Source organism: Pseudophryne corroboree, chromosome 2, assembly GCF_028390025.1.
Source record: "Pseudophryne corroboree isolate aPseCor3 chromosome 2, aPseCor3.hap2, whole genome shotgun sequence".
NCBI classification, from domain to species: Eukaryota; Metazoa; Chordata; class Amphibia; order Anura; family Myobatrachidae; genus Pseudophryne; species Pseudophryne corroboree.
In genome coordinates, this window is record NC_086445.1 from 625,331,238 (window position 1) to 625,358,611 (window position 27,374).

At 43.1% G+C, this 27,374-nt stretch overlaps 1 protein-coding gene across 1 annotated transcript in view; it reads left to right on the forward strand.

Moving 5' to 3' along the window:
* HNF1B (HNF1 homeobox B) overlaps window positions 1-27,374 on the forward strand; it is a 155,120-nt gene that overhangs the window by 124,035 nt on the left and 3,711 nt on the right. The window contains exons 5-8 of the mRNA XM_063954842.1: window positions 5,035-5,192; window positions 16,884-17,025; window positions 19,317-19,505; window positions 20,540-20,658. Coding sequence (XP_063810912.1) covers window positions 5,035-5,192; window positions 16,884-17,025; window positions 19,317-19,505; window positions 20,540-20,658 — 608 coding nt within the window. The remainder of the gene's footprint in view (window positions 1-5,034; window positions 5,193-16,883; window positions 17,026-19,316; window positions 19,506-20,539; window positions 20,659-27,374) is intronic.

A 27,374-nucleotide genomic window follows, 5' to 3' on the forward strand; every position in this document is an offset into this window, starting at 1 on the left:
TTTTTAAACTGGTTTATCAAATTTATATTATATAGAAGATGACTATGAAACATTGGCATGGATTTTAGAAATGTCATGGTGGTGGGATGATCCTGCCACTTGCTGGTCATTGTTCACTGCCGACACACTAGTAGGTGTTTTGCCTGGGATCCAGCTGTTCTGCACTTTAGTTCAGAGGTGAGATCACTCCTGGCTTCAATGCAACCTAGTACTGTGGCCAGTACTGTACTGTACAAGTATGAAGATAACAATCATCCAAATGCATTTTTTCACCATGACCGGTAAAGATCTCATTGCATCATGGCTGTTTCAGGACCAAACTCAATTACAGTACCTATTATTGGTTATGATATTGCCCTGTGCATGCCAGCTTTAGACAGTGAGCCATGGCAGTATTTTACTTTAATGAGGGTTTACCCACCTAGGTAATACCTCCCACTAGTGGAATGTCTAGAAGCAAGTTGGTAAGGATTATACTTAGCCAACAACATGCATTTCTTCTCTTCCTGTTTCTTCTGGCTTCTGTTTCCATTTTCAGCTGAAGCCACTTGACTATCACACAGCAAAATAGCAATTTGGTACAATGCAATTTAGAGGATTTCTGGGCCCTTTAATGTCAGCTAAAACATACTGCAGATAAATGTAGTATTATGCTGGAGCTTACCTGGTGTACATATATGTATCCGAAAGTGCAAGGACTGAAACGCCCACTGTTAGCATCCATAGGAGCTGTACTAATGATTGGTGATCTTTAGACATTCCATCGGTCATATCATCGAAACGTGAACCAGCTGTATGGAAGGTGAAGTTTCTCAGTTTGAGTGTGGCCTTCTATGGGAGCAGTCCAGCGCCACACCCACGGCACACCTCCCAGTAACCATCCATTCCAATACATTTCTGATACTGTGCATCTCGATCACAACAACATCTTTGTGCTTATACTCTGTGTAACACATATGCCAATGTTAACATCAGTATTGTGCACAGCTTTAAATTAGGCCCATTGTTTAGTTATAGGAGATCATCACAGGTTGTCTACTTCAGTAAACAAAAAACAATGCAAATCAGTTATGTTATGAGTGGGGGATAGCAAACTTCCATGGTCTGACGGCAATTGTTAATGTTTAACAATGGATTAGAGACCTTCGATGGTAAACATTGGTGGCAGCCCGATGGTGAGTACTGGTCCCCTCTAATGCATGGTCTCACCTTTGATGGTTAATTACAGATGGTTAAAAACCATTGAAGATGGTATACAGCAGTGGTTCTCAACCGCGGTCCTCAAGTACACCCAACAGTTCATGTTTTCCAGGTCTCCTCACAGGATTGCAAGTGAAATAATTTGCTCCACCTGTGGGTCTTTTATAATGTGTCAGTGAGTAATAAATACACCTGTTCAACTGCTAGGTGACCTGGAAAACATGAACTGTTGAGGGTACTTGAGGACCGAGGTTGAGAACCACTGGTATACAATACCAGGGTATAAGGATACTGCAAACACTTTGTTTAATCAGTAAAAATACAGGCCAGTGATATCAAATAAGAGTAGAAACTGCTAGTGATGTGGTGTATGTAAACACATATTAGTATTGCACAGGTTGTACTAACAAGCAGACAGAACCAGAAATAACAGCAACACATAAAGGAATATTTTGAGGTAATTTTTTTATTAATAGAACAGCATATATACAGAGACACATTGGGGCTTTGCACCTGGACAAACCATGGGATGCAATTAAATTATTTTTGCATGCATGGTAAATACTGGCTGCTATTGCATGTAGTCTTCAAATACTGAATAGCTTTCAACACTACAATTTACATTTAGGTTTTGACGTCCCCCTCCGAAATCTAAATCAGCACTTTTTAAATCTGCCCCGCCTGCAGTGCCACATCATACTTACCGACCTTTAAATTGTCCTCTCCTGGAGAAGCCCAGAGAGGAACTGCAGCTGGAAAGTTTGGGGGGGCGGGGCTGGGTACTTGCATCATTATGCACCACCCACACAGCGGCAAATTGCCTCAGTTCATGGGTTAATGTGAAGGCGTTGGAGCTATTTGTGTAATTTCGCACACACACACACACACACACACACACACACACACACACACACACACACACACACACACACCCTCCATACACGCTAATGATGGCATTACCTACCCATCCTGCCCGCTTCACTGGGATTGGGCACCCAATCTTCCGGGGTGCAGGAGACTACCCGAAAAATTGTGTGTTTCCCGCGGGTTCTATGAGAGTAGGTATGTCAACATGGTTTTGCCCAGGTGCAAAGTTACTTGATTTTCTTTGCTTTGTTGCCAGCTAAGTATCAGTGACATTCCTGTGATTATAACACAGTGAACATTTAAGAAGAAGAATTTCTGTTCCATAGAGTAATTTGATTATTCTAAAAAAAAACATTTTCCCCTGTGCAATGAATTTGAAATGATTATCATTGTGGTTGTGTTTGGGTTTCTTGATCAACAGTGGGGTAATACAAGAAAGCTTGAACTCTGGACTTGCCTTTTTCAAGCTTAATAACTATGCAACTATGCATGAGGTTAAAAATACAGCAGAAGAATGTGTATGAAATACAGCAGAAGAATGTGTATGTAACATTGCTTGGGTTAATTAATGTTTACACTTAGAAAGTGGGGCTCTTTGCTGGTTTGCTTATTTTTTAGAAGACTATTTTTAAGCAGATAAATAAGCTTTGCTTTCCCAGTTAGATAATCACTGAATAATGTGCTAAATAACAAAAAAATGTAGAACAATTTTTTTACGGCAATAATTAATTTATACTCAGAAGGGCGTTTGGAATGCCGGCAGTCAGAAAACCGGCACTACTCGGAATACTGACACCAGCATCCTGAATCAGGTCACCAGCCATTATGTGCACCTTGAATATCCTATTTTACAGGGCGTTAGACAAGTGAGAGTGCATCTCCTGTGCATCTGTGTCTACCCTGGTTTGGTTAGGTGTGGTATAGAAATCTACACTGTATAGATCAGTGATGGCTAACCTTGACACTCCAGCTGTTGTTGAACTACACATACCAGCATGAGCTGCTACAGTTTTGCTATTTGGCCTTGCTAAAACTGATGCAGGGTATGCTGGGATGTGTAGTACAACAACAGCTGGAGTGTCAAGGTTAGCCATGACTGGTATAGATAGACAGTCATTAGGTCAACCCCATTTGGTCGACATGCATTCGGTCAAAAGATCGACAGGTAAAAGGTATACAGTGGCTAAGGTCAACAGGATTCAAAAGGTTGACAGGGTCAAAAGGTCAACATGAAAATGGCTGGCACAAAAAAGGTTGATGCATGTTTTTTTATTTTTTGGGGGTATGACTTTTTTGTTTAACCATATCTATGCACATTAGTGGAAATGTACTATCGTGGGCTTGTTTCGCTCGCCACACTTCAGGCAAGGTGGCTCACTGCACTCGCCACAGGTTACTTTCCCTATCATTGTCCACATGATAGTAAATCAAGCAAGAGTTGTAAAAACATGAAAAAAACACAAAAAACTTGTGGCGACCAGTGTCATATCGACCTTTTGAGCAAGTTGACCTTTTGTAGCTGTCGATCTTAAGCACTGTCTACCTTAAACCTGTCAACCTTTTGACCCTGTCGTCCTAATGTATGTTGACCATATGGGGTCGACCCACTGGTTGTTGACCTAGACGCTGCCGACCTATACATTGGAACCTGTTTGACCTAAACAACTTGTAGTCAATCAGGTCATCAATATGTACATAGGTGCATAGATGATTTTAGGAATTGATCCTGTGGGGTAACAGTGAAAAGGTGAATGGGAGAAAGTAGGAGGCTACGTACTGACAGACATAGGACACAGATGCTGGAGTGGCTATGTCTTTTGGTGTTCGCTCATCTATGACATTATGCAAATTACACTACAAAGTCTTTCCCTGCTGTACATCCGTGCATATAAATGTGCAAGGACTGAGACACTCACTTTCAGCGTAGCCACTGTTATACCACCTGGTGCATCTTCTTTATATGCCAACATTGGCAGCACCATCAAAACATGCATCAGCCCTATGGCAGATATGAGTATGGCCTATGATTGAGTGTCCGAGTACAAACCCTTCATTTACACATCCACAACACTCCCATAGCACGCCCATAAGATGGACCATCTCCTTGTGACTGGAATGCCCAGCACTTTTCCAAGATCCCGAATGTCAAGTTTGTGTGAAATTGCTAAAAGAAGATTGTGGTGTCAAATCTACAGTACATGATACAAGCCTCTTACATTCAGCATTGCTAGTATTGTGAACAAATATAGATATAAAATATCTGAAAGTATCATTCTCAAGTCCTATATCACTGGGACACATTTAGAAACATCACTTAGTGTACAGTATGTAAACTATGGGTAAGACACCTGCAAACCTGGGGAAAATGATTTATAATATCTCTTTTTGTTGTCTTTCACTGTAATTTTGTGTGAACTACGTGGTCTCAGCACTGTTTTGTCTCTATTATGCACACATTACAGGGTGCTATAGTCATAGTAATGACCTATACGGAGGTACATATTGGTACTGTTGCAGTACTTTGGTAAACAGGAAACAGAAACCTACTACTGTAACCTTTAATCTTCGCTCATCTGTATTAGTATACTCTAAAGTTGAGGCCTATCATGTCCATACCCTCCAACTGTACCTTTTTAATATGTACATTACCTTTTTTTTATGGTCTGTACCGATTTTTGGCTCTCCAAACTTCCATTTGAAAGTATAGGAAAAGGGGTGTGGCAATGCTCCCTTTACCGTGGCCACGCCCCCTTTTCTCATTTGTACCGCTTTTTATGTGTAAAATGTTGGAGGGTATGCATGTCTGTTTACTGTTAACAATAGCATGTACAGTATATAGGTTTATAAATAAATATTCAGACATGTTATACTGTATATGCACTGCTCATTTATAGCCTAATCTGTATAAATATACATTTTTAAATGTTATATAGCAAGTACTCACTATCTGTATATATTATTTTGCAGGAGTAAGATACAGTCAACAAGGAAACAGTGAGGTCACTTCATCTACCATTAATCACCATGGTAACAATGCCATGTTGACCAGCCAGTCAGTGCTCCAGCAAGTCTCTCCAGTGAGCTTGGATCCTGGCCATAACATGCTTTCACCTGATGGTAAATTGGTGAGTACACCTGGCCTATTGTAGCTGCAGCGCTGATAAGATAAGAGAGACAAGCAAGCAAAATACACAGTATTCTTTTTTTTAGGTTCTCACAGGGTCAGAAGTAAACAAAGAAGCATTGTACACTAAAAATCTTGAATGCTCAGTTTGCACTAAAAAGCAGTACTCTGACCCACTTTAAGGCCTTTTTGAAGCTGACCAATAAATGTAACAAAGAGCTGTTCACTTTTTATTGATTAAATACCTTACAAAGTAGAAAAGTGGGTGGAACAGTGTTTGTTTTTCCTTGCAGATGACATACACATTGATAAACCTGGCTCTCCTAAAGCATTCTCTTTAAAGGGGTAGGCTAGGTATAGACAGGTCAGATTCTTTTCACTGATAGTAAATTACTTTCCCTTTTTCTTTTCCAGTCATTGGCTTCTTTATTCAACACATCTTTTTGTGTCATTAGTCAATACAGAGATGTCAGCTTCACCACCAGTGAGATAATAAATCTAGTCAGGGTTTAACACCTTATTAAGTGAAAACAATTTTGTTAAAACAAGAACTTTAAAAGACATGTATGATTTGATTGGGATCCGGTCTGAAGATCGACACTGTCTAGGTCGACCACTATAGGTCGACAGTCACTAGGTCGACAGGGTTTCTAGGTCGACATGTGCTAGGTCGACAGGTCAAAAGGTCGACATACGTTTTTCAAAATGTTTTCTTTATTTTGAACTTTTTCATACTTAACGATCCACGTGGACTACGATTAGAATGGTAATCTGTGCTGAGCTAAGCGGTAGCGGAGTAAGGCACCTTGCCCAAAGCAGGGGACACGGTGCACTAATTGGGCTTCCCGGTCACTGTACGGAGAAAACGACACAAAAAACACACATGAAAAACTCATGTCGACCTTTTGACCTGTCGACCTAGCACATGTCGACCTAGAAACCCTGTCGACCTTTAGACCCTGTCGATCTAGTGACTGTCGACCTATAGTGGTCGACCTAAACATTGTCGACCTAGACACTGTTGATTTGATGATCCACACCCGATTTGATTATATCACTGATGAGATGAACATGACAGGGAGCCTGCCAAAGTTACGCAGAGAGAGGGAACGGAGAACAATTGTTGTTACTAGTCTAAAGGGGCCTACCTTTAAGGAGGAGGGTGGCTGCCACTGGCCAGGTCCCGGGAGATGAGAGCGCCGCTGCTGCCACTGGACGGGTTCTGGGAGAGGAGTGAGCCGCTGCCAGCTAAGTCCTGGAATTGTGCATGTGCGGTCAAGCAGCGGCTTGACTGCGCATGCGCAACCCCCTGGCAGCTGTGGACTGTACCTGCTTCAGTCCATAGAAGCTGGGGTTAGCGCATGCGCAGTCAAGCATCCACTTGACTGCGCATGCGCCGATCACTGGGGAACGCAGCACAGTCTGGCATTCCCGGAGGGAGGAAACACCTCCCAATGGAATTGCCTATACCGGGCTTGACTGGCAGGTAGGACCTCTAATAGAAGTCATCACTGCCAGTCACTGTGTAGCCAGTGCAGATAGACTGCAACTGGCTTACACCCTGCAGTGGTGGACTTTACTGGGGGGGCTGCAGTCCTGCAGCCCATAGGTAGGATCCGCCACTGTTAACTACCGAGATGGACTATATAGTCCATATTGGTAGAAAACATTGTGCATATTGCACCAGGCGGAAACACCTTGCGATGCCGATGCACAGGCACGTGGGATTGGCATTGCAAGGAAAAATAGACTGTGCAGGCAGGCCAATATTGACTATATAGGAGGATCATGCCTCCGGGCAGGTCATATAGTCAATATTGGCTGTAGCCTGAAACGCACCGTGTGTACCCGGCAGAAAGATCCCCACGCACAGCACGATATAGCTGCCGATCTGCCGAATTGGAACAATATACTGTATCAGCTATACCATTCCGTTTGTGGGCATGATGTCATCCATTGCGCACACCTGTGAGGTCGTGCGCCCGCATTGCTGATCTTTCTGCATGTTCAAATTATCAGTGATGCGGGAGGACGCTCTGTCGCATCGGCCGCACACATACCTCTCTGTGTGGCCAGCCTAAGGGCTTCATTTGCTGGAATAGAGCTTCTACCGATCTAAGAAAAGGCATTATTTGTTATTGTTATTTCTAATTGTAAAGCGCAACGGAATTTGCTGCGCTATATAAGAAACTGTTAATAAATAAATAAATAAATAAATTATCAGCAGGAACAGTAACTACTGTTGATGGTAGGTTCCACTTGAGAAAAGATTTGCCGGTACTTGCCAGTGAAAGCTTCCATATGCAAAGTCTGTTGATCAAAGCATTGCAGAGGTATAAGACACAATTCCTTTTCTGTTATCACCATCTCATGTTGATAATAGCAGACAAAATTCAATAAAAAAATTGTTCTATTATTGAAATAAAGCATATTTTCATGGGAATAATATCACAATATTTTTTCTGTTTTTCATAATTTCTTTGTATTTTTATATTCAACAAGTAGAATGAACTGAAAGTCCAAGTGCAAGCTTTCAGTTCCACTGCTCATGTGTGTGCCGGCTAGCCAGATCACACATAGGCAGAATTTATGCTGTATGCCGGACCAGCTCCCTGCACATGTGCTGTCATAATGTCAGCCGCCAGGACTTTTAAAAAGAGCAGTGTCCAAAGGACGCTCCTAGCAGGTGTACAGGCTGCAGGGTGCTGTTCCAGGCACCATGCACAACTAATGCTGGTGCAATGTGACAGTGACAGTGCATTGCACTGCACCTACCAATAATACAAGTAAAAAAAATATTTTTGTTATTTATCATTGTTAAATGGCTGTTCCTCATTTGTACTATCTGAGGGACACTAGAAATAAGGGGTTTAAGTGGTAAGGCTGATGAGTAGGCACTAATTAGTTAATTCTATTGAGGCTGAAGCTTTCTTCCCTTTTAACCACTTACCTGGCATGGTCGCATCAGATGACATACCAGCAAGTGCTTTATCTGACCTGGTCGCACAGGATGCGACCAGTCAGATAAACAGTGTTTACAGTGGCAGGGAAGAGAAACTTCCCACCGCTGCTGCTGTCAGAGGGACCCTCTGCTTCCCTGCACTCTCCCCTACTGATTGCTGTGCTGCCGATCACTGCTGATTGGTCAGCATGGCAGGACCCCCTTCCAGCGGCTGCAGACAATAGGAGGTGTAAATTAACGCCGCCCCCCCCCCCCCCCCCCCCCCCTCCTGTGTAACTGGAAGCTGTCCCGGCTTTCAAATGAAAAGCCACGATGGTCGCGATGTTCCGATGGTCATGACTGATGTTCCGATGTTGGGGGGGGAATCAAATATAAAAAAAAATATGTTAACTGAAATCGATTTAGATGATGTTAAATACACATTCTTCACCTAACTGACTAATTTAAAAAATGACAATTTCTGAGCGTTTTTTGGGGAAATAAATCGTCAGTTAAGTGGTTAAACCCTCCCATCTCCACCTGCAACTTAGTTTTTTAATTTTGTGTCTTCAGGAGAGTCACAGAGATGTTAGGAGGCTTTACTTTGTTTCTTGCCATTTGTTTTAGTTAGTATTTTTCCCAGGGCATCTCAGCCCCCTTATGAGACTCAGGGGTAAATTTACTAAGATGGGATGTTGCCCATAGCAACCAATCAGATTCTACATCTAATTTATCTAGCACCTTCTAGTAGATAATACCTGGAATCTGATTGGTTGCTATGGGCAACATCCCATCTTAAATACAACTCCCATCTTAGTAAATCTACCCTTCAGTGTGCCCACGGAACAGGGATACATCATCAGTAGCTATATGGCCACAGCCCATTCCAAAACACCCACGGGTGGGCTTGGGTCCCAAATTACCGCACCTTCCCACTAAGCTAATGATTTGTTTAAAAACACTCAGAATTTGTCATTTTTGTATGAGTGAATTAGGTGAAAAACATGTTTTTAAACTTATCCAAAATAATTTTATTAAAAAAATAAAACTTTTGACCATCACCATCGGAACATTGGAAAACATTGGAAATCACATGGTGAGATGACTATATAGTCAAAATCGTAAGAAAAGTTAGTGCAAATCGCAAGGTGTTATGCCACTTGCGATCCTGATTCGATCCCGATGCACGGTCCCGCCAGGTCGGTATCGCAAGAAAAGATAGATTGTGCAGGCAAGTCAATCCCAGCTAGATCGGTGTACTATCTAGTTCAGTGGTTCTCAAACTCGGTCCTCAGGACCCCACACAGTGCATGTTTTGCAGGTAACCCAGCAAGTGCACAGGTGTATTAATTACTCACTGACACATTTTAAAAGGTCCACAGGTGGAGCTAATTATTTCACTTATGATTATGTGAGGTGACCTGCAAAATATGTGTGGGGTCATGAGGACTGAGTTTGAGAACCTGTGATCCAGTTCATCTCACATGTCAATTACATCTCACATAAGCCAAAATCTCACATAAGCCAAAATCGTAAGCACACATAGTCCATATCTCAAGAAAAGTTAGTCAAAATCGGTGGTACTGGGTTCCGGGGAGTACAGGGGAAATCGCAAAGTGAAAATCGGGCATAACAAGGATCTCACCGTGTGTACACACCATAACTTTTATTTCTGCAGTGGCTGCTCATCTGAGCAGCCGCCAGGTACACACTGGGGGGGCTGGGGTGGGGTTGTTTAGTTATATTTTCCTCTGTGGCTGGGAGGTTTCTCTCTGAGTGGTGGCTTGTAAAAGATTATCTTCCAGCAGCTGACCACTCTGTGTATCTGACTGATTGCATCGCTTGCGACCAGATGAAATAACGCACTACCTGATATGGTCACAAACAACTCAACCATGCCAGGCAAGTGGTTTAGAACCCCATCCCGGGAAGCTGTCTGAGGGTCTGCTAGCTTTAGAAGAGACACCTGTCTGGGCAAAGGCCATTTCAAATTTGCCTGTCAGAAAGAGGTTAAGTGTTTCTACTCCACCCAGTGCTCAGCCATTGTTAGCTGAGGGGTCACCTATTCCTATGGATCAGGGTAATATGGTAGAAGAAAAGGTTGGCCATTAATAATGAGAAGTCATTCTCTCAAGCTTTTAATTCTATAAATTGGTTGCTTCCAGTGGCGGAAGTACTGGAGACTATGGAGTCGGTTGCCGCCAGGCACCAGCTCTGAAGGGGGCACCCTGACCTCCTCCATTGATCCTTGTGAGCTCCCTCCAGGCTCTGTGTGCCAGCCATGTGTATGAACAAACAGCGCTGCAGTGGCAGTGCACACCAGCATCATCATAGACTTTCAGTTGCTGGAAGGAGGTGGGGTTTACCAGTAGTATTAGACAATGATCCCACCTCCTGACCCCTCTGCTGCTTGTCTTCTGAAGCCCGCCAGCTCCCTCCCTCCCGCCGCCCCACCCACCCTTGCAACAGCTCATGCTATAGATGAGGATGCTATCTGTCTATATGTGATTGCCTATATGTGACTATGTTTGTATGTATGTGTATATGTGGCTGTCTGTACATATGTGGCTGTGTGTCTGTGTATATGTGACTGTGTGTATATGTGGCTGTCTGCATATGTGGCTATATTAGTATGTGGCCATGGTGTGTATATGTGACTCTTTGTGTGGCTGTGTGTATATGTGGCCAGAGCCGGCCCTAACCAATATGATGCCCTAGGCAAGATTTTGGCTGGTGCCCCCTAGAACCGCCACTAGTTCTGCAGGAGATGCCTGTCATGAGTCAGCTGGCAGCTCTGCTAACGCCGGGCGCCTTTGTTTATGAAAATGCTACTTATGTGCATTACTATGTGGCTAGGGTGCACAAGCAGCTTCTGCTGATTAAAATGATATGCAGCTTGCCTATATTCTGTGTTTGACTGAGGCTGTATCTGCATATGAAATGCTACATTACAGTGATTTCCAGGAATACACTGCAACGTAGCATTTCGTATGCAGATACAGCCGGAGTCACACACAAAATATATGCATGCCGCATATCATTTTAATCAGCAGAAGCTGCTGGTGCCCCTAAGCATACCAAATGCCCTGGGCATTTGCCTAGTTTGCCTATGCCTAAGGCCGGCTCTGTATGTGGCTATGTCTATGTGTGTTTATATGTGACTGCGTGTATATGTGGCTGTCTTTGTATGTGGCTATTTGTGTTGCTGTGCGTGTGCATATGTGGGTGTGTGTGTGTGTGTGTGTGTGCATATGTAGCTGTGTGTGTGCGTGTGTGCATAAGTGTGTGTGTGCGGGGGAGGTGGGCACAGCCATTGTCTGATTCGTCTTCATGCGTTTGGTTTGAACTTTCTGTGACAACATGCTCTAAGAAGGGCCAAATTGGTCATGGAGCCATCTTTCTAGATTATTTTTCAGGACAATGAGGAAACTTTAGTTTAGGTTTGGATTGACTATTCAGAATTGGACGAGAACTCCCCAGATTATGTGGGAGTCCAGGATCCTATTATGGACAAGAAAGGTTGGGGCTCTACTTTTCTGGTTTAAAAACCAGATGGCTTCTTTCGTTCAATCTCATAGGGTTGAACTGTGACATTGTGGAGACTTTTTATGCAGGTGGTTTGTAGGATTCAGCTTCCCTACATTCGGCCAGTTCTACCATGTGATCCGAATCTAGTTTTGGAGGTGTTACAGCAAGTTGTTTTTCAAACTTCTTCACGCACTAGATGTAAGGTGGCTTATGTGGAAAGTTGTTTAATTTTGTTAGATATAGCCTCTAAAAGGAGTCTGTGAGCATGTGGATCTCTCTTGTAAATCTCCATTTTTACTTATTCCCCCTGATAGAGGTATTTGGGGTACAAGTCTGTAATTTCAGCTGAAGAATATTTGGAGTTTCTCATACGTCCTAGAGGATACTGGGGTCCAATTCAGTACCATGGGGGTATAGACGGTTCCGCAGGAGCCATGGGTACTTTAAGACTTTTCAAGGGTGTGAACTGGCTCCTCCCTCTATGCCCCTCCTCCAGACCTCAGTTTTAGAAATGTGCCCAGGCAGACTGGATGCACTCCAGAGGAGCTCTACTGAGTTTCTCTGAAAAGACTTATGTTAGGTTTTTTATTTTCAGGGAGAACTGCTGGCAACAGTTTCATGGGACTGCTTCGTGGGACTGAGGGGGCAGAAGTAGGAACCAACTTCCTAAAGAGTTTCATGGCTCTGCTTCTGGCTGACAGGACACCATTAGCTCCTGAAGGGAACTGAACGCTAGCCGTGCCTAGATGCTCACTCCCACAGCATGCCGTCACCCCCTCACAGAGCCAGAAGTCAGAAGACAGGTGAGTCTTAGAAGACAGATCTTCAATCAAGAAAGTGATGGCTAAAGGCTCTGGAAATCCAGAAAATGGTCAAACAAATATTGAAACCAACAAGCGTGTCGATCCATCAATGCATTCGGTTGTTGGGGAAAATGGTAGCGGCCTACGAGGTCATACAGTTTGGGCGATTTCATGCCAGAGTATTCCAGTGGGACCTGTTGGACAAGTGGTCCGGATCCCACCTACACATGCACCGGAAAATAATCCTGTCCCCCAAAGCCAGGATTTCGCTCCTGTGGTGGCTACACATTTCTCACCTACTAGAGGGATGCAGGTTTGGGATTCACGACTGGGTCCTAATAACCACGGATGCAAGTCTCCGAGGCTGGGGAGATGTCACACAGGGGGAAAGCTTCAAAGGAAAATGGTCAAGTCAGGAAGCCTGCCTTCACATAAACGTTCTGGAATTGAGAGCCATTTACAACGGCCTTCTACAAGCGGTACATCTTCTTCAAGATCCCGTGCAGATCCAGTCGGACAATGTAACAGCAGTCGCGTACATAAACAGGCAAGGCGGAACGAAAAGCAGAGCGCAATGGCAGAGGTGACAAGGATTCTCCTCTGGGCAGAAAGACATGTTAGAGCTCTGTCAGCAATTTTCATTCCGGGAGTGGATAACTGGAAAGAAGACTTCCTCAGCAGACACGATCTCCATCCAGGAGAGTGGGGCCTCCACCAAGAAGTCTTCGTAGAGGTGACAAGTCTTTGGGGAGTTCCTCAAGTAGACATGGTGGCATCTCGTCTAAACAAGAAGCTTCAGAGATACTGTTCCAGGTCGAGAGACCCTCAAACAATAGCAGTGGATGCACTGGTGACCCAGTGGGTGTTTCGGTCGGTATATGTTTTCCCTCCACTTCCACTGATTCCAAAAGTTCTCAAAATAATAATAAGAACAAGAGTTTGAGCAATCTTGATTGCCCAGACTGGCCAAGGAAGGCTTGGTATACAGATCTTCAGGAGTTGCTCATAGAAGATCCTTGGACTCTTCCTCCTCGAGAGGACCTACTACAGCAGGGGCCATGTGTGTATCAAGACTTACCGTGGCTACGTTTGATGGCATGGCTGTTGAGCGTCGGATCCTAGCCCAAAAGGGTATTCCCAAGGAAGTCATCCCCACTCTTATTCAGGCCAGGAAATAGTAACGTCTAAACATTACCACCGTATTTGGAGAAAATATGTGTCTTGGTGTGAATCCAAGAAGGCTCCTATGAAAGAGTTTGAGTTGGGACGTTTTCTCCATTTTCTGCAGGCTGGTGTGGATGCGGGCCTTAGATTGGGGTCAATCAAAGTCCAGATTTCGGCCTTATCAGTTTTCTTTCAAAAACAATTGGCCTCCTTTCCAGAAGTTCAGACGTTCGTGAAAGGGGTTCTGCACATCCAGCCTCCATTTGTGCCTCCAGTGGCACCATGGGACCTTAATGTGGTGTTGCAGTTCCTTCAATCAGATTGGTTTGAACCTCTGCAGGAGATAGAATTGAAGTTTCTCACTTGGAAAGTGGTGAAGCTTTTGGCCTTGGCATCCGCAAGGCGGGTGTCTGAGTTGGGGGCCTTGTCTCACAAGAGCCCTTACCTGATCTTCCATGAAGATAGGGCAGAGTTAAGAACTCGTCAACAATTTCTTCCAAAGGTGGTTTCGTCCTTCCACATAAACCAACCTATTGTGGTGCCAGTAGCTACTGACACTTTCACTGAGTCACAGTCTCTAGATGTGGTTAGAGCTTTGAAGATTTATGTCGCAAGAACAGCTCGATTACGGAAAACAGAGGCTCTGTTTGTCCTGTATGCTCCCAGCAAAATTGGGTGTCCTGCTTCTAAGCAGACTATTGCGCGCTGGATCAGAGGGACAATTCAGCACGCTCATTCTACGGCAGGCTTGCCGGTACCAAAGTCGGTGAAGACCCATTCTACTAGGAAAGTGGGCTCATCCTGGGCGGCTCGGCTTTACAACTTTGCAGAGCAGCTACTTGGTCAGGGTCAAACACATTTGCTAAATTTTGTAAGTTTGACACCTTGGCCGAAGAGGACCTCAAGTTCGGTCAATCGGTACTGCAGGGTCATCCGCACTCTCCCGCCCGTACTGGAGCTTTGGTATAACCCCATGGTACTGAAGTGGACCCCAGCATCCTCTAGGACGTATGAGAAAATAGGATTTTAATACCTACCGGTAAATCCTTTTCTCCTAGTCCGTAGAGGATGCTGGGCACCCGACCCAGTGCGTACTTCACCTGCAGTTTGTTCTTTATAGTTACACAAGTTGTGTTTTATTTGTTTTCAGCATGTTGCTGTAAATGGTTCATGCCTGTTGGCGTGTGTCATGTTGAATGCCATGTTGTGTGGCATGGTTGAGGTGTGAGCTGGTATGAATCTCACCATTAGTATATAAGTATAGTTTGGAGGAGAGAAGGGAAAGGGGGGACATGATAGAAACTTTTAAATATATCAAGGGTCTTAACAAAGTTCAGGAGGGAAACATTCTTCAAAGGAAGAGAAATATTAGAACTCGAGGACATACACTGAAACTGGAGGGGGGGAGGTTCAGGGGAAATTTAAGGAAAAATTACTTCACAGAAAGGGTAGTGGATAAGTGGAATAGTCTCCCATCAGAGGTGGTAGAGGCTAAGACTGTAGAGCAATTTAAACATGCTTGGGATAGGCATATGAATATCCTTACAAAGAATTAAGGTTCAAAAAGGGTTGAGATTACCTAAAGGATAAAAAAAAGGGGCAGACTAGATGGGCCAAGTGGTTCTTATCTGCTTATTAGAACCACTTGGCCCATCTAGTCTGCCTTTCCTCGAAATGTCCATCTACCTGGGCACAGTTCCAATAACTGAGGTCTGGAGAAGGGGCATAGAGGGAGGAGCCAGTTCACACCCTTGAAAAGTCTTAAAGTGCCATGGCTCCTGCGGAACTGGGGGTGCGGAACCGTACCCCCATGGTACTGAAGTGGACCCCAGCAAACTCTACGGACTAGGAGAAAAGGATTTACCGGTAGGTATTAAAATTCTATTTTTCTTATCAATCAGCAGATTGTTTTGGCATTTCGGCAGTCAAATTCTTTTTATATGAATTCTTCCATATACCACTTGGATGTTGTTAAGGCATTGCACATTTATGTGGAGCAGACCTGTTCATTTTGCAAGACAGATAGTCTTTTAGTTTTGTTTGGCTCTCACAAGTGAGGCTGGACAGCTTTCCAACAGTCCTTTGCTTAGTGAATTAAATTTACTATTAGACTGGCTTTTTGTCTGTGGGATAGCCGATTCCGGATCCTATCAACGCATTCTATGACAGCTGTGAGCAGTTGATAGGGTGCCTCTATTGAGCAGTTGTGCAGGCTGGCTACCTGGAACTCTATGCACACCTTTACAAATGTTTTGCATCTAAAGACGCCAGTTATGGAAGCAAAGTTTTACGCATGGTGTTGCTGCAGCGTAGGCCTCCCTATCAGGCTTGCTTTGGGAGGTCACATTGTTCCCAGTGTTGCCTAGATAGGACGAAATAGGAAACAAGATTTTGTACTCACCATGAATTCAAGTCCTTTGAGTCCATCTGGGGGACACTGGGTTCCCTCCCTATTTAATTTTGTTGTGCATGGTGCACGATAGTGTTTTCCATAAGGTTTTGGAAGACTAAAAACGGAGTTGCAGGTGGAGATGGGAGTGTTTAAGAGGGAGGGGAGCTTCAGCCTCAATACAGCTAATACCCCTTTTCCACCTCTGTAGCACGGGTCGCAGCTGTGTCGCCTGACACGGCTGCGACCCGTGCTACAGCCCCCTTTCCAACAGCGCTCACAACCCGGCACGTTGCCGGGTTGGTGACGCTGCTGCTGATGCGGCAGGAGCTGCACTGGGAGATCACATGATCTCCCAGCGCCGCCCTTCCATTCATTGTGAACGGGAGCCGTGTCGCCTCGACACGGCTTCCGTTTACACTACACAGCTTACCGGGTTGAACACGTGTTCAAACCGGCAAGCTACTCGGGTAGGATTCCCGGATCACTTGATCTGGGAATTTGCAGGGGGACCCTTTTCCACTAGGGAAAAACATGGGTAAATGCGCGCCCCCGCGCATGTACCCGTGTTTTAAAAGCTAGTGGAAAGGGGTATAATTAATTAAGCCTTCCCACTTAAAGCACATTGTTTTCAGTGTGCCCCATATGGCTTGATTTGCAACCTAACTCTAAATAAGGCTAATTATTTATACTTTATCTTACTTTAATTTCTTAATTATCTGTTATCCCTTAAAATGATGTGTTTTGTTCTATGTGTTTTTTTTTAAATGTTTCTCGATTTCTTAGAAATATTCTTATTTCATCTCAAGTAATTTCAGTGATTGCCATGTTTGTGTATTGCATTAAACACTTTCTCCTTCTTTCCAGATCTCTGTTTCAGGGGGCGGACTACCACCAGTGAGTACCTTGACAAATATTCACAGTTTGTCACAGTCAGTTCACCACAATTCCCAACAATCGCAGAACTTAATTATGGCCCCAATTTCTGGAGTCATGGCAATAACACAAAGTAAGTACATATTAGATATATTCGAAATAATTTAGAAAATAATAAAATCTTTCAAAATCAGACTAACTTTACTGATTAATTGCTCTTGTTTTTCATGAGATACTGAAAAGATCATAGCCAAAACATTAAACATTCTCTGGAGACATCCTTATACACCAGTTATGCAACCTGCACGCCCAGTCGTTGGCCACCACAGGAAAAAAAATGATCCTGATTCACGACCCTTACATTATTTGTCATTTTTCCTCCTTATAGTAATGCCCAGTATACATTATTCCACATACTGCAATGGCCCTTAGACATTATGCCACACACAATAATGCCCATTACACAATATGCCACACCGTAATGCCTGTGACACATTATGCCACGCATCGCAATGCCCGTTATGCATCATGCTACACACTGCGATGCCCCTGAAACATTATAGCACATACCACAATGCCCGTGATATAGTATACCACACACCGTATTGCCTGTGACACATTATGACACACAACGCAATGTCCGTGATACATTATGCCACACACCGCAATGCCCATTACACATTAAGCCCTACAGTAAGGCTTCTAATTACTTTTAAATTACCTGCTCATTGCCAGGGGTTTCATGCTCTTGGTTCCATGCACGGTGCCAGGTGTTTTCATGCTCAGGGTGTCATGCTCGTTGCCAGGGGTTTCATGCGCTAGGTGTTATGCTTGTTGCCAGGGGTATCATGTGCTGGTTGTCAAGCTCGTTGCCAGGGGGTAATATTCGTTGCCAGGGGTTTCATGCATTGGGTGTCATGCTCGTTGCTAGGGAGTAATGCTTGTTGCCAGGGATTTCATGAGCTGGGTGTTGTGCTTGTTACCAGGGGGTAATGCTTGTTGCTAGGGCTGTGCTCCTAGTGCCACATATGCCCCCAGTGCCAGATATTCCCCCACAGTGCCAGTTAAAAATATGCCCCCATAGTGCCAGAAACACATGCCCCCAGTGCCCCATATGCCCCCCCCCCCAGTGCCAGCTACACATATGCCCCCAGTGTCAAATATGCCGACCCAGTGCCAAATATGCCCTCCCAGTGGCAGGTACACTCCCTTCCTCACTGCTGTGCGAGAAGGAGCCGGAGGGCACAGCGCACGCCTCTCCTGGCTGTGTCCGTTCTGTGTCTCCAGCGGCATGTCAGTCAAATGAAGTGCCGGTTCATGAGCCAATCAGTGCTTACGGACCGGTAGCTGGGGCTCCTGATTGGCTGCCGGTCCGCGAGCTCTGATTGGCTCACGAACCGGCACTTCATTTAACAGACACGCCGCCGCAGGAGACCCATGAGGGACACACAGGAGAGGCCCGCACTGTGCCCTCCAGCTGCTTCCCGGACTCACAGCAGTAATTAACCCTGCGCCTCCAAGGGTCATTTTTTTAGCAGAGCTGCTATAGAATGTCTGGTTATCACTGATCAAAATGTGTTTTACTTTAATGTCTGAGCATTATTCAGTTATTTCAGCACAGTTCATGTTGTTCAAAAACTGACCACAGTGTTTACAGAGACAATAGAGACCTGCTTGCAATATCTATAAGTGAAATATATACAAAATCCAAATATGCCGGCAATCACTGTAGTCTCACAGTATTCTTCCAACTGCTCCCAGTCCTTGTTAAAGAAGTAATAACAGTCCCAAAATAAATGCCATTCAGAGTGCAAATAGTGTAAGATGTTAAATGTAAATTGTGTAATGAAAACCTATATTTCAAGGCCATACCAGCCTTTTTGTCAGGGTCACCCTTATAATTTATAGACGTTATCTAATTTATCAGAGTTTAAATATTAATACTCAATCAACAGGACATAAAGGGCCTTATTCAGTGGTTGGAATTCAGTGCGCTAACGGGACACACAACGCACAATGGCAGCAAACTGACAGTGATTGACAGTCTGCTGCTATCCGGGGCAGGGAGGGGGCGGCCTGTGAAAACAGAGGCGTGTCACTGCTGTTTAGAGGGTGGGAAGAGGCCATGGATCTCAACCCTCTGAGACCGGCGACTTGCACAGCACCATCGATGCTGTAAGCCGCCCGATGGTGACTGAGTGATCCGTTACTGCGTCCTAGGATGCAGGTCGGATCACTAGAGCAGCAGGAGGCGTCTGCTTGTAATAGATGCCTCTTGCTGCATCACCATACAGCGCTGTCACTGCAGTAATAGCAACTCCAACCACATCTAAATTAGGCCCATATGCATATTACGCTTCTCATGTTGGATGCAGAAATACATGCAAGAAAACACTAATTATTTTGTGGCAATCTTGTTCTTAGATTTGAACACCACTCAGGCACAGAGTGTCCCCGTCATCAACAGTGTTGCAGGAAGCCTGGCAGCTTTGCAGTCGGTGCAGTTTTCATCATCGCACAGCCCACATCAACAACAAATAATGCAGCATTCTTCTGCTCATATGTCACAACAGCCGTTTATGGCTACAATGACACAATTTCAGAATTCACACAGTAAGTACTGTGCTAAAGTAATGGCATTGGACTGGTCAGGCATTATTTGTGTTTAGCAATGTGCTTTCATCTTGTTTTCCTAATAAGATCAACTTATCCATGTTTTATTTTATTTGCTTTGCATATTTTGTACAGAGTCTATAAAAATGTGGATTAGAAAGTATCAATTTTAAATTAAATCTCAATGCACAAACAGAAAGAGGAAATGGTTCCTTATATACCCACATATGTACTTTTCTCTGCATAAGTTAATTATTGGCTGCATGTCATACAAAGTGAAAAAAAAGATTTAATATGACTGTCTTCTCCCCAAGCTCATTAATGCCCCAATATCTGAACTCAAGTAAATCTCAGAAAAACAATTTTGCTAATTTTCTGTTCATTCCCTGCTTTAAGTACCTAATTGTTACTATGGTGCATATTCATCATTGTGTCCAGTCGGACCTCCGTTGCTTTGGTATCCAACTCACTGTGAGTTGCAGCGCCGGATACCAAACTACTGGAGCACTGTTACTGCGTATGTATGAAATGAGTTTCAAATAGAAAAGGATTAAAAAATACCCCAAACACAAAAACTGGTGGACTATGTTTCTGTCATCAAATTCAATTCTTCACTATAAATTCTAAAGTTGTGATTTTCACTGTCTTGAGAGGCCAAAGGTGTTTACATTTATTGTGTAACGTAAGTACATCTGCTTTGATGCTATGTGTCTTTTACACTAAATATAATGTCTACACAGTGCAGAAGTGATGTAGATTGTACTATCATTGTAATAGTGCTTTCTGTTTAATAGCAATACTTTATTTAATGCAAGTTATTTAATATGTATTATTATTACTATTATGTTATTTATATAGTACTTTTCTCCAGCAGGACTTTAATACTGCTTTGTGTTTATTATACATTCTGTAGGGCTTCTCGGAATACTGATTATATGCTGTATTTGCACCTATAGGAGAACCTTGTGTGCTGACTACAAACTGTTTCCTTGAAACGTAATAAATATTGTTCTTGTGTTTTTTGGTGTCCATAGTGTATGCACACAAGCAGGAACCCCCCCAGTATTCACACACATCCCGCTTTCCTTCAGCCATGGTTGTCACAGATTCAGGCAGCATCAGCACATTATCAAACATGTCTTCCAGTAAACAGGTAAGTGACAGACGATGTTGGAGTTTTTACCACTTCCATACTCTCCATACATATGTTACTGTATCATTTAATACTCTATAAATGAAACCATTCTCTTAGTGGGTATGCATATTTTCCCTGCTGCAGCTTCTAAGGGGGAGGTCCACTACCATGCATCCAAGCATGTCGTCCTTATGAGTCAGGATTATACAGTAATTAGAAGGGGGCATGGTCAGCACTTCGGATGAGCTGGAATACCCCAGTCCCATTCTTCTTCTTTTCAATGCTATGCACACCATGGCAGGTGTACCCAGCACCCATTCAGAATGGAAAATCATATTGTAAATCTTCCACACAACTTGGAAAGCCATGTGTACACTAAAACTTATTTCACATACACAGATAACAGATGCCCTCACATCAGGGGATTCTACAGTCATGTACTAATTTAAATACAATTAATAGATATTATAAAGTCTTAAAGTCTTGCAGTTAAACTGTTTCAGAGACTCTCAACGGGATCAGTATGATTTGCCGATGGAAGGGATACCGACAGTGGCATCCTGTCCATCATAAACCCGACAACCCCCAGTAAGCCCCCTAACCCTCCTCTGCTCCCTACCCTAACCATACCTTGCTAAGTGCCTAACCCTAACCCTTCCCCGCTGCCTAAATCTAACCCTCCCCGCTTGATGCCTAAACCTAACCTCCCCCTCTATGCAGTGGCGTAAGTTCGTCGCAGTTGCCCGGAGGCAAGATAAATATTGGTGCCCCCCTATTTCCTATATTAAGATAAATACATGTATGTATGTGTGCGTGTGCGTGCGTGCGTGTGTGTGTGTGTGTGTGTGTGTAGTGTTCTGAAAAAGATTTATATACTGTATTTATACATTTAATTGTCGTTTATTTTAAATCACACATTTAAATCACGCAGTCATACACAGGATTAGAACCCATGACCTGTTACACTAACAGCAGACACTTTACTGATGGAGCTATTTGCTCCTGTAGCAGAAGCATGAGAATGCTAACTATATGAAGTTATGAGTAATTGTCAGAGAAGTATCTTCATATAGTTAAAATTCTCATATTTCCTATACAGGAGCAAACAGCTTCATCAGTAAGGTGTCTGCTTTCAGTGTAATAGGTTGTGGTTTCTAATCCTGGGTGTGACACTTGTAAAATGTGTATATTCAGTATAATAAAGAGGGTGTGATTTGTAAGGTGCAGGGACCAGTGAGGAAGTCGGCCAATGAAAAGACAGCGACAGCTATCAATTAACTTAATTCAATGGTGTCACAGAATGGGAGGAGAGGTGCTCCCCTTCAGAGCAGGAGCCCGGCGGCAGATGACTCTGTTGCCTCCCAGAGTTCTGCCTCTGCCTCTATGTGCCCAACGCTAACCCTCCCTCCCCGGTCCCTAACCATAACCTTACTGGCCCTGCAGCCTAACCCTAACCCCCTTCTTCTGCCTGTCGGTATTTCTCTAATGTCCTAGTGGATGCTGGGGACTCCGTAAGGACCATGGGGAATAGACAGGCTCCGCAGGAGACTGGGCACTCTAAGAAAGATTTAGTACTACCGGTGTGCACTGGTTCCTCCCTCTATGCTTTTCCATCTTTATAAGTGGGAGCTTAGGGCCTAAATCATAGGTACCCCATGTCTAATTTCATGACGGGCAATAGTAAAATTCAGCATTTATAGACCAATTTCATTACTCAGTTGCAAAACTATAGCCCCCATTACCAAAGTAATCCATCAGGAGCAAGCAGACCTTACATAAGGCATGTAGTACCTAAGCACTGCATTGTGTGTGAGAGACTGTTCATCTCATTGCATATTGTCTCCTGTCTTTTTCCTGACGCTCCTGAGCTGGCGCATCTTTGTATGTAGCCCAGCTGGCCAAGGTGCCCAGTAATGGTATACAGCATGCTATCTATGATTGTTTTGCCATGAATATATTATTCTGAATTTGTGTAACTAATACAGCTACAAATGGATGAAATAGAAATAGGAGCACTACTTGCAGAAGTTTTTGTGGAAATATTTGAAATGATTAGAGATACATTGAAGGGAAAGTATGCCTTTTTGCAGATGATACAAAGATATGCAACAGGGTAGACACATCGGGAGGGGTTAAACAAATGATTGATGACCTAGCTAGGCTTGAGAAATGGACTAGAATGTGGCAACTACAGTTCAATGCTAAAAAATGCAAAATCATGCACTTGGGTCTCAAAAACCCAAAGGCTAAATATAGTATCAAGGGTACTATAATGGAAACTACTGAGGAGGAAAGGGATTTAGGAGTCACTATTTCAAGTGACTTGAAGGCAGGAAAGCAGTGCAACAAAGCAATGAGAAAGGCAAGTCAGATGCTTGGTTACATAGCCAGAGGAATCAGTAGCAGAAAAAAAGAAGTGATAATGCCACTGTATAGGTCATTGGTACGGCCTCATCTGGAATACTGTGTCCAGTTCTGGAGACCATATCTCCAGAAGGATATAAATACATTAGAGACTGTACAAAGAAGGGCAACTAAAATGGTGCATGGCCTACATCACAAAACTTACCCGGAAAGGCTAAAAGATCTTAACATGTATAGTTTGGAGGAGAGAAGGGAAAGGGGGGACATGATAGAAACTTTCAAATAAACCAAGGGTCTTAACAATGTTCAGGAGGAAAACATTCTTCAAAGGAAGAGAAGTATTAGACATACACTGAGACTGGAGCGGGGTAGGTTCAGGGGTAATTTATGGAAAAATTACTTCACAGAAAGGGTAGTGGATACGTGGAATAGCCTCCTATCAGAGGTGGTAAAGGCTAAGACTGTAGAGCAATTTAAACATGCTTGGAATAGGCATATGAATATCCTTACAAAGAATTAAGGTTCAAAAAGGGTTGAGATTGCCTAAAGGATAAAAAAAAGGGGCAGACTAGATGGGCCAAGTGGTTCTTATCTGCCGTCAAATTCTATGTTTCTATACATAAATATTTATGACAATTGCCATAAGCCATTATGCGTTTATTATCAAGATATAGCTAGCACTGCTTCACCATGTTTAATAAATGTAGATATTGATTGTATCCCTGTATGGTCTGACGTGGAATTTGTAGATTCATAACACCTTGCAAGAAAAGCTACAGTAATACTAAACATATCTCAATTCATAACCTAATAATGTAAAGATGCTACATTGTGTCAAGCAGACATGGTGAAGCCCTGCAATTTGTATGTAATGTTTAAAAATAAATAGTGTTGGAAAGAAAAGACAATCTAATTCAACCTTAATCACGACATATTCAGTGGAGCAGTAATTGCGGGTAGTTGTGACATCCTAACGGGCAGAATCGTAATGCACTTGGATTAGATAATTATGTCCTGCATCTGTAGGGCTTGTTTCAACAAGCATCAAAGTCGGCTTGGGCAAGATGAATAATTAATCAGGTTTGGTTAGGGCTGAGTGCCCACTAGATGGATTGATAAGACCTTCCAAGGAAATAGTATTCCACGGAGCCTTGTTGTGCTTGATTGCCTGACTGATTATGATTTGTGGGGTTAGATAAATGTTTTTCTCCTGACTACAAAGAGTGGGAAATCTAAAAAAGAGCTCACCGGGAATACATGGAATTACATTTTCATTATTGGCTCTGTCAGACAAGGGCAACATTAAACAAGTCATCCGTTTACTTTTCAGCTTTTTTTATTCAGACTGTCTCTGAATATTTTCAGGCATATGGACAGTATAATATTTGTTATAGTTTTAGCCCATAAAATACTTACAGCCATAAAAAAGCTATCCAGAGTTTCATTTCAATAAATATCCAAATATTTACATTACGGTTACTGATTCAGTGAGAAAAAAAGTACCAACATAAATAATATACACAGTTTCTTTACTTAAAGGGGCAGTCTGATGCATACATTTACACCATAGTGCAGGGTAGACTGATGGACTGCGTCCGTCTTTCCAAAAAGTGACTCTCCTAATATGTGACACATTCAGGAGATGCTGAAATCCAATCAGTGCTGTCTTTTTTAGCCGCTACAGTCCAGTCAAATGGGAATCGCAAGGAACAGACAAGTCTTTTTAATCAAGTGCAAAAATCAAACCATTAAAACGTCACTGGTACTGGTAGTGTTCTTTCATATTACAGCTTCCATAATGCATCTTGTTCAAGCCATTCCCTAAGTGCGGAAAATGCATTTTGGAAGCCTAAAGATCCAAACAATATATAAATGAATGGTTCCTTTAATAAACAATTTCACAAGCATTTCTACTAGTGTTAGAAAACACTAACAGAAACAGTATAATATATGCTTATTGATGTGCCCTTTTTACTTTATTTATTGTACCCCTCACTGTAGGCGGGTTGAGAGCTTAAAGTGGCACTGGAAAAAAAATGTGCGTTTCATCACAAAGGTAAAACCAAATCAACTGTAGATGGGACAAAGCTAGACTGGGCCTAGTACACCACTGTCTGTAGATTCAACGATAGGTTGAGTCACTGCAATGGCAGGCGTAGGCTGTCGCCAGGGTCGTAACTAGGGGTGTGCGAGTGGTGCTGCTGCACAGAGCGCAAGGCTCTCTGGGCGGTACTATCACTGCCCCACGGCCCTTGCTTGTGGCTTGTCTTGAACGGCACCCTGCAGCTGCTATCTGTTCAGCAGTGCTTTACTTCCCGGTGTTCTGGAGCCCTGTTATGGTACTGGCTGTCACAGTAGTCAGGCCTAACACATAAGTAGGCAAAACACTGCACTAGTATGTGCAGCAAACACAAGCAGGCACAGACAGCACACCAGTTGGTGGAGTGCACACAATAGTTGTGTGAGTGGTGCAGTTTAATCCAACAGCAGAGAGCTTTGTATAGCAGTATTAAAGAGAAAAATAAATGACACTGCCTCTAGTTACCTGTACCTGCATGTTTAGAGTGTCCCGGTCATACTAGCATGCATGCCCTTGCTCCCTCAGAAGAGTTTCCAGTATTTCATGCCAGCTGTATCTCTTCTTGGGGGCAGGAGTGGAATTCAAAGTTAAAATAAAAACATTTACATTTGATTAAACCGTATCCGAGTAACATATATTCAACACAGAGAACATCCTTGAGACAGCCATAAAATGCAAAGAGCATAAAAGTGCAAACATATATACAGAGAGTATCCTAGTGACCACCACACAATACTTAGAGCTTCCTAGTAATATTCCACAGTACAATACAGAGAGCATCTAATTGGCTTCTTAATAAATATGTTTATTTCTCACACAATTATTGAGACATTATAATAAATAAGTAATTATAACATGGATGATTGGTTCTACCCTTACCTCCAGAACTAACTCTATCTCAGTATGTCCCTCCAGATTTCCTTGAGTATTTTAATAGCTGCGTTCCCAGCATTTTAAATACTCCAAGTCCCTCCTCTATCTAAGATTATAGCTAAAATATAAAAGAGCTTTCAAAGTGAAACCCTTGATTTCAAATATTGCACATCAGCCTCTTCTCCCTTAGTTAAACGGTACTCTGGCACATTTCCAGTACGGAATTCCCTACCTGACTCTACTCAGCATTTATTTTATACTTAATGCCTCCCAAACTGGTACTTTGCTATTACTGTAAAAACTACTGTACAATAATCTAATCATTCTCAATCTATATATTATGCTTGGCTATAAAGAACATTGCATGCTCTTCTGATGAATTACTTTTGAACACCTCTGGGCTGATGTTTGGCGTTGAATTCTTAATTATCTGCTGTATGTACCTTTGGTTCTTTTTGCCATATTTGCTTTTCATAACCCATGTCTCCCTGCTAAAAACCAATACAAATATAATCAGTTGAACAAAATATAATAGTAATAATTACCTTATTCTTCCTTCTGTTCTAACAGGCCAGATAGCTCTAATTGGATGTGTGTCATGACTTGTCAGAATCATTTTTTTTTTTTTAAATCAGCCATGAAGTGGTTTGATGTACAGTGGCCACTGCCGCCAGGGCCGCTGCAAGGTTTCTCGACAGTTGACACCCTAGGCAAAACATCAGTAACGCCCCCACCACCACCACCTCCCCGCCAACATCCACAACCACCACTTCTCAGTCCCTCAGGTGAAAGTGTGGAGGCAGCGTCTTATGAGTTCCACAGCTGTATTAAGTATTACAAGCAGGTCTCTCTCAGAAACATCTTTCATTTTGTGATCGCAGACCCCAAATGCCGGTGCCCTATGCAGCTGCCAAAAGCTGCCTAATGGCAAAGCCGGCCCTGACTGCCACAAATCACATGCGGCATGACTTTTCAGCCTCTAAACCACCAGTAGGTAATTCTGGCAGAACTGGCTCTGAATACAACATGCGATTTGTGGTTTGGAAACCATACACTCAACTGCTGCATATTAAATCTTCCCCATACTGTGATTGCCAACATAAGAGCTGCAGATTGCCCATATTATCCTTCAGATGTCTATAATATATATGCAAACAGTAGATATTGTATATTTGATGGTAGACCATAGGACTCCGGTGTCCTCTTATCTTGTTAACAATGTTTGCTCTTAACAGAATAATTAAAAAAAAAAACAACAATCTGCAAGACTGCAGATTTTTCTCCATGTTTGACCTTTTTATTTGTCTCTCGCGGTCTATATTCACACATGTTACTGCACACAACCCTATGGCAATAAACATCTGCAGCTATATCTGATTCTATAATGGACGTGTCCTTCTTGCTACTTGCACAGATA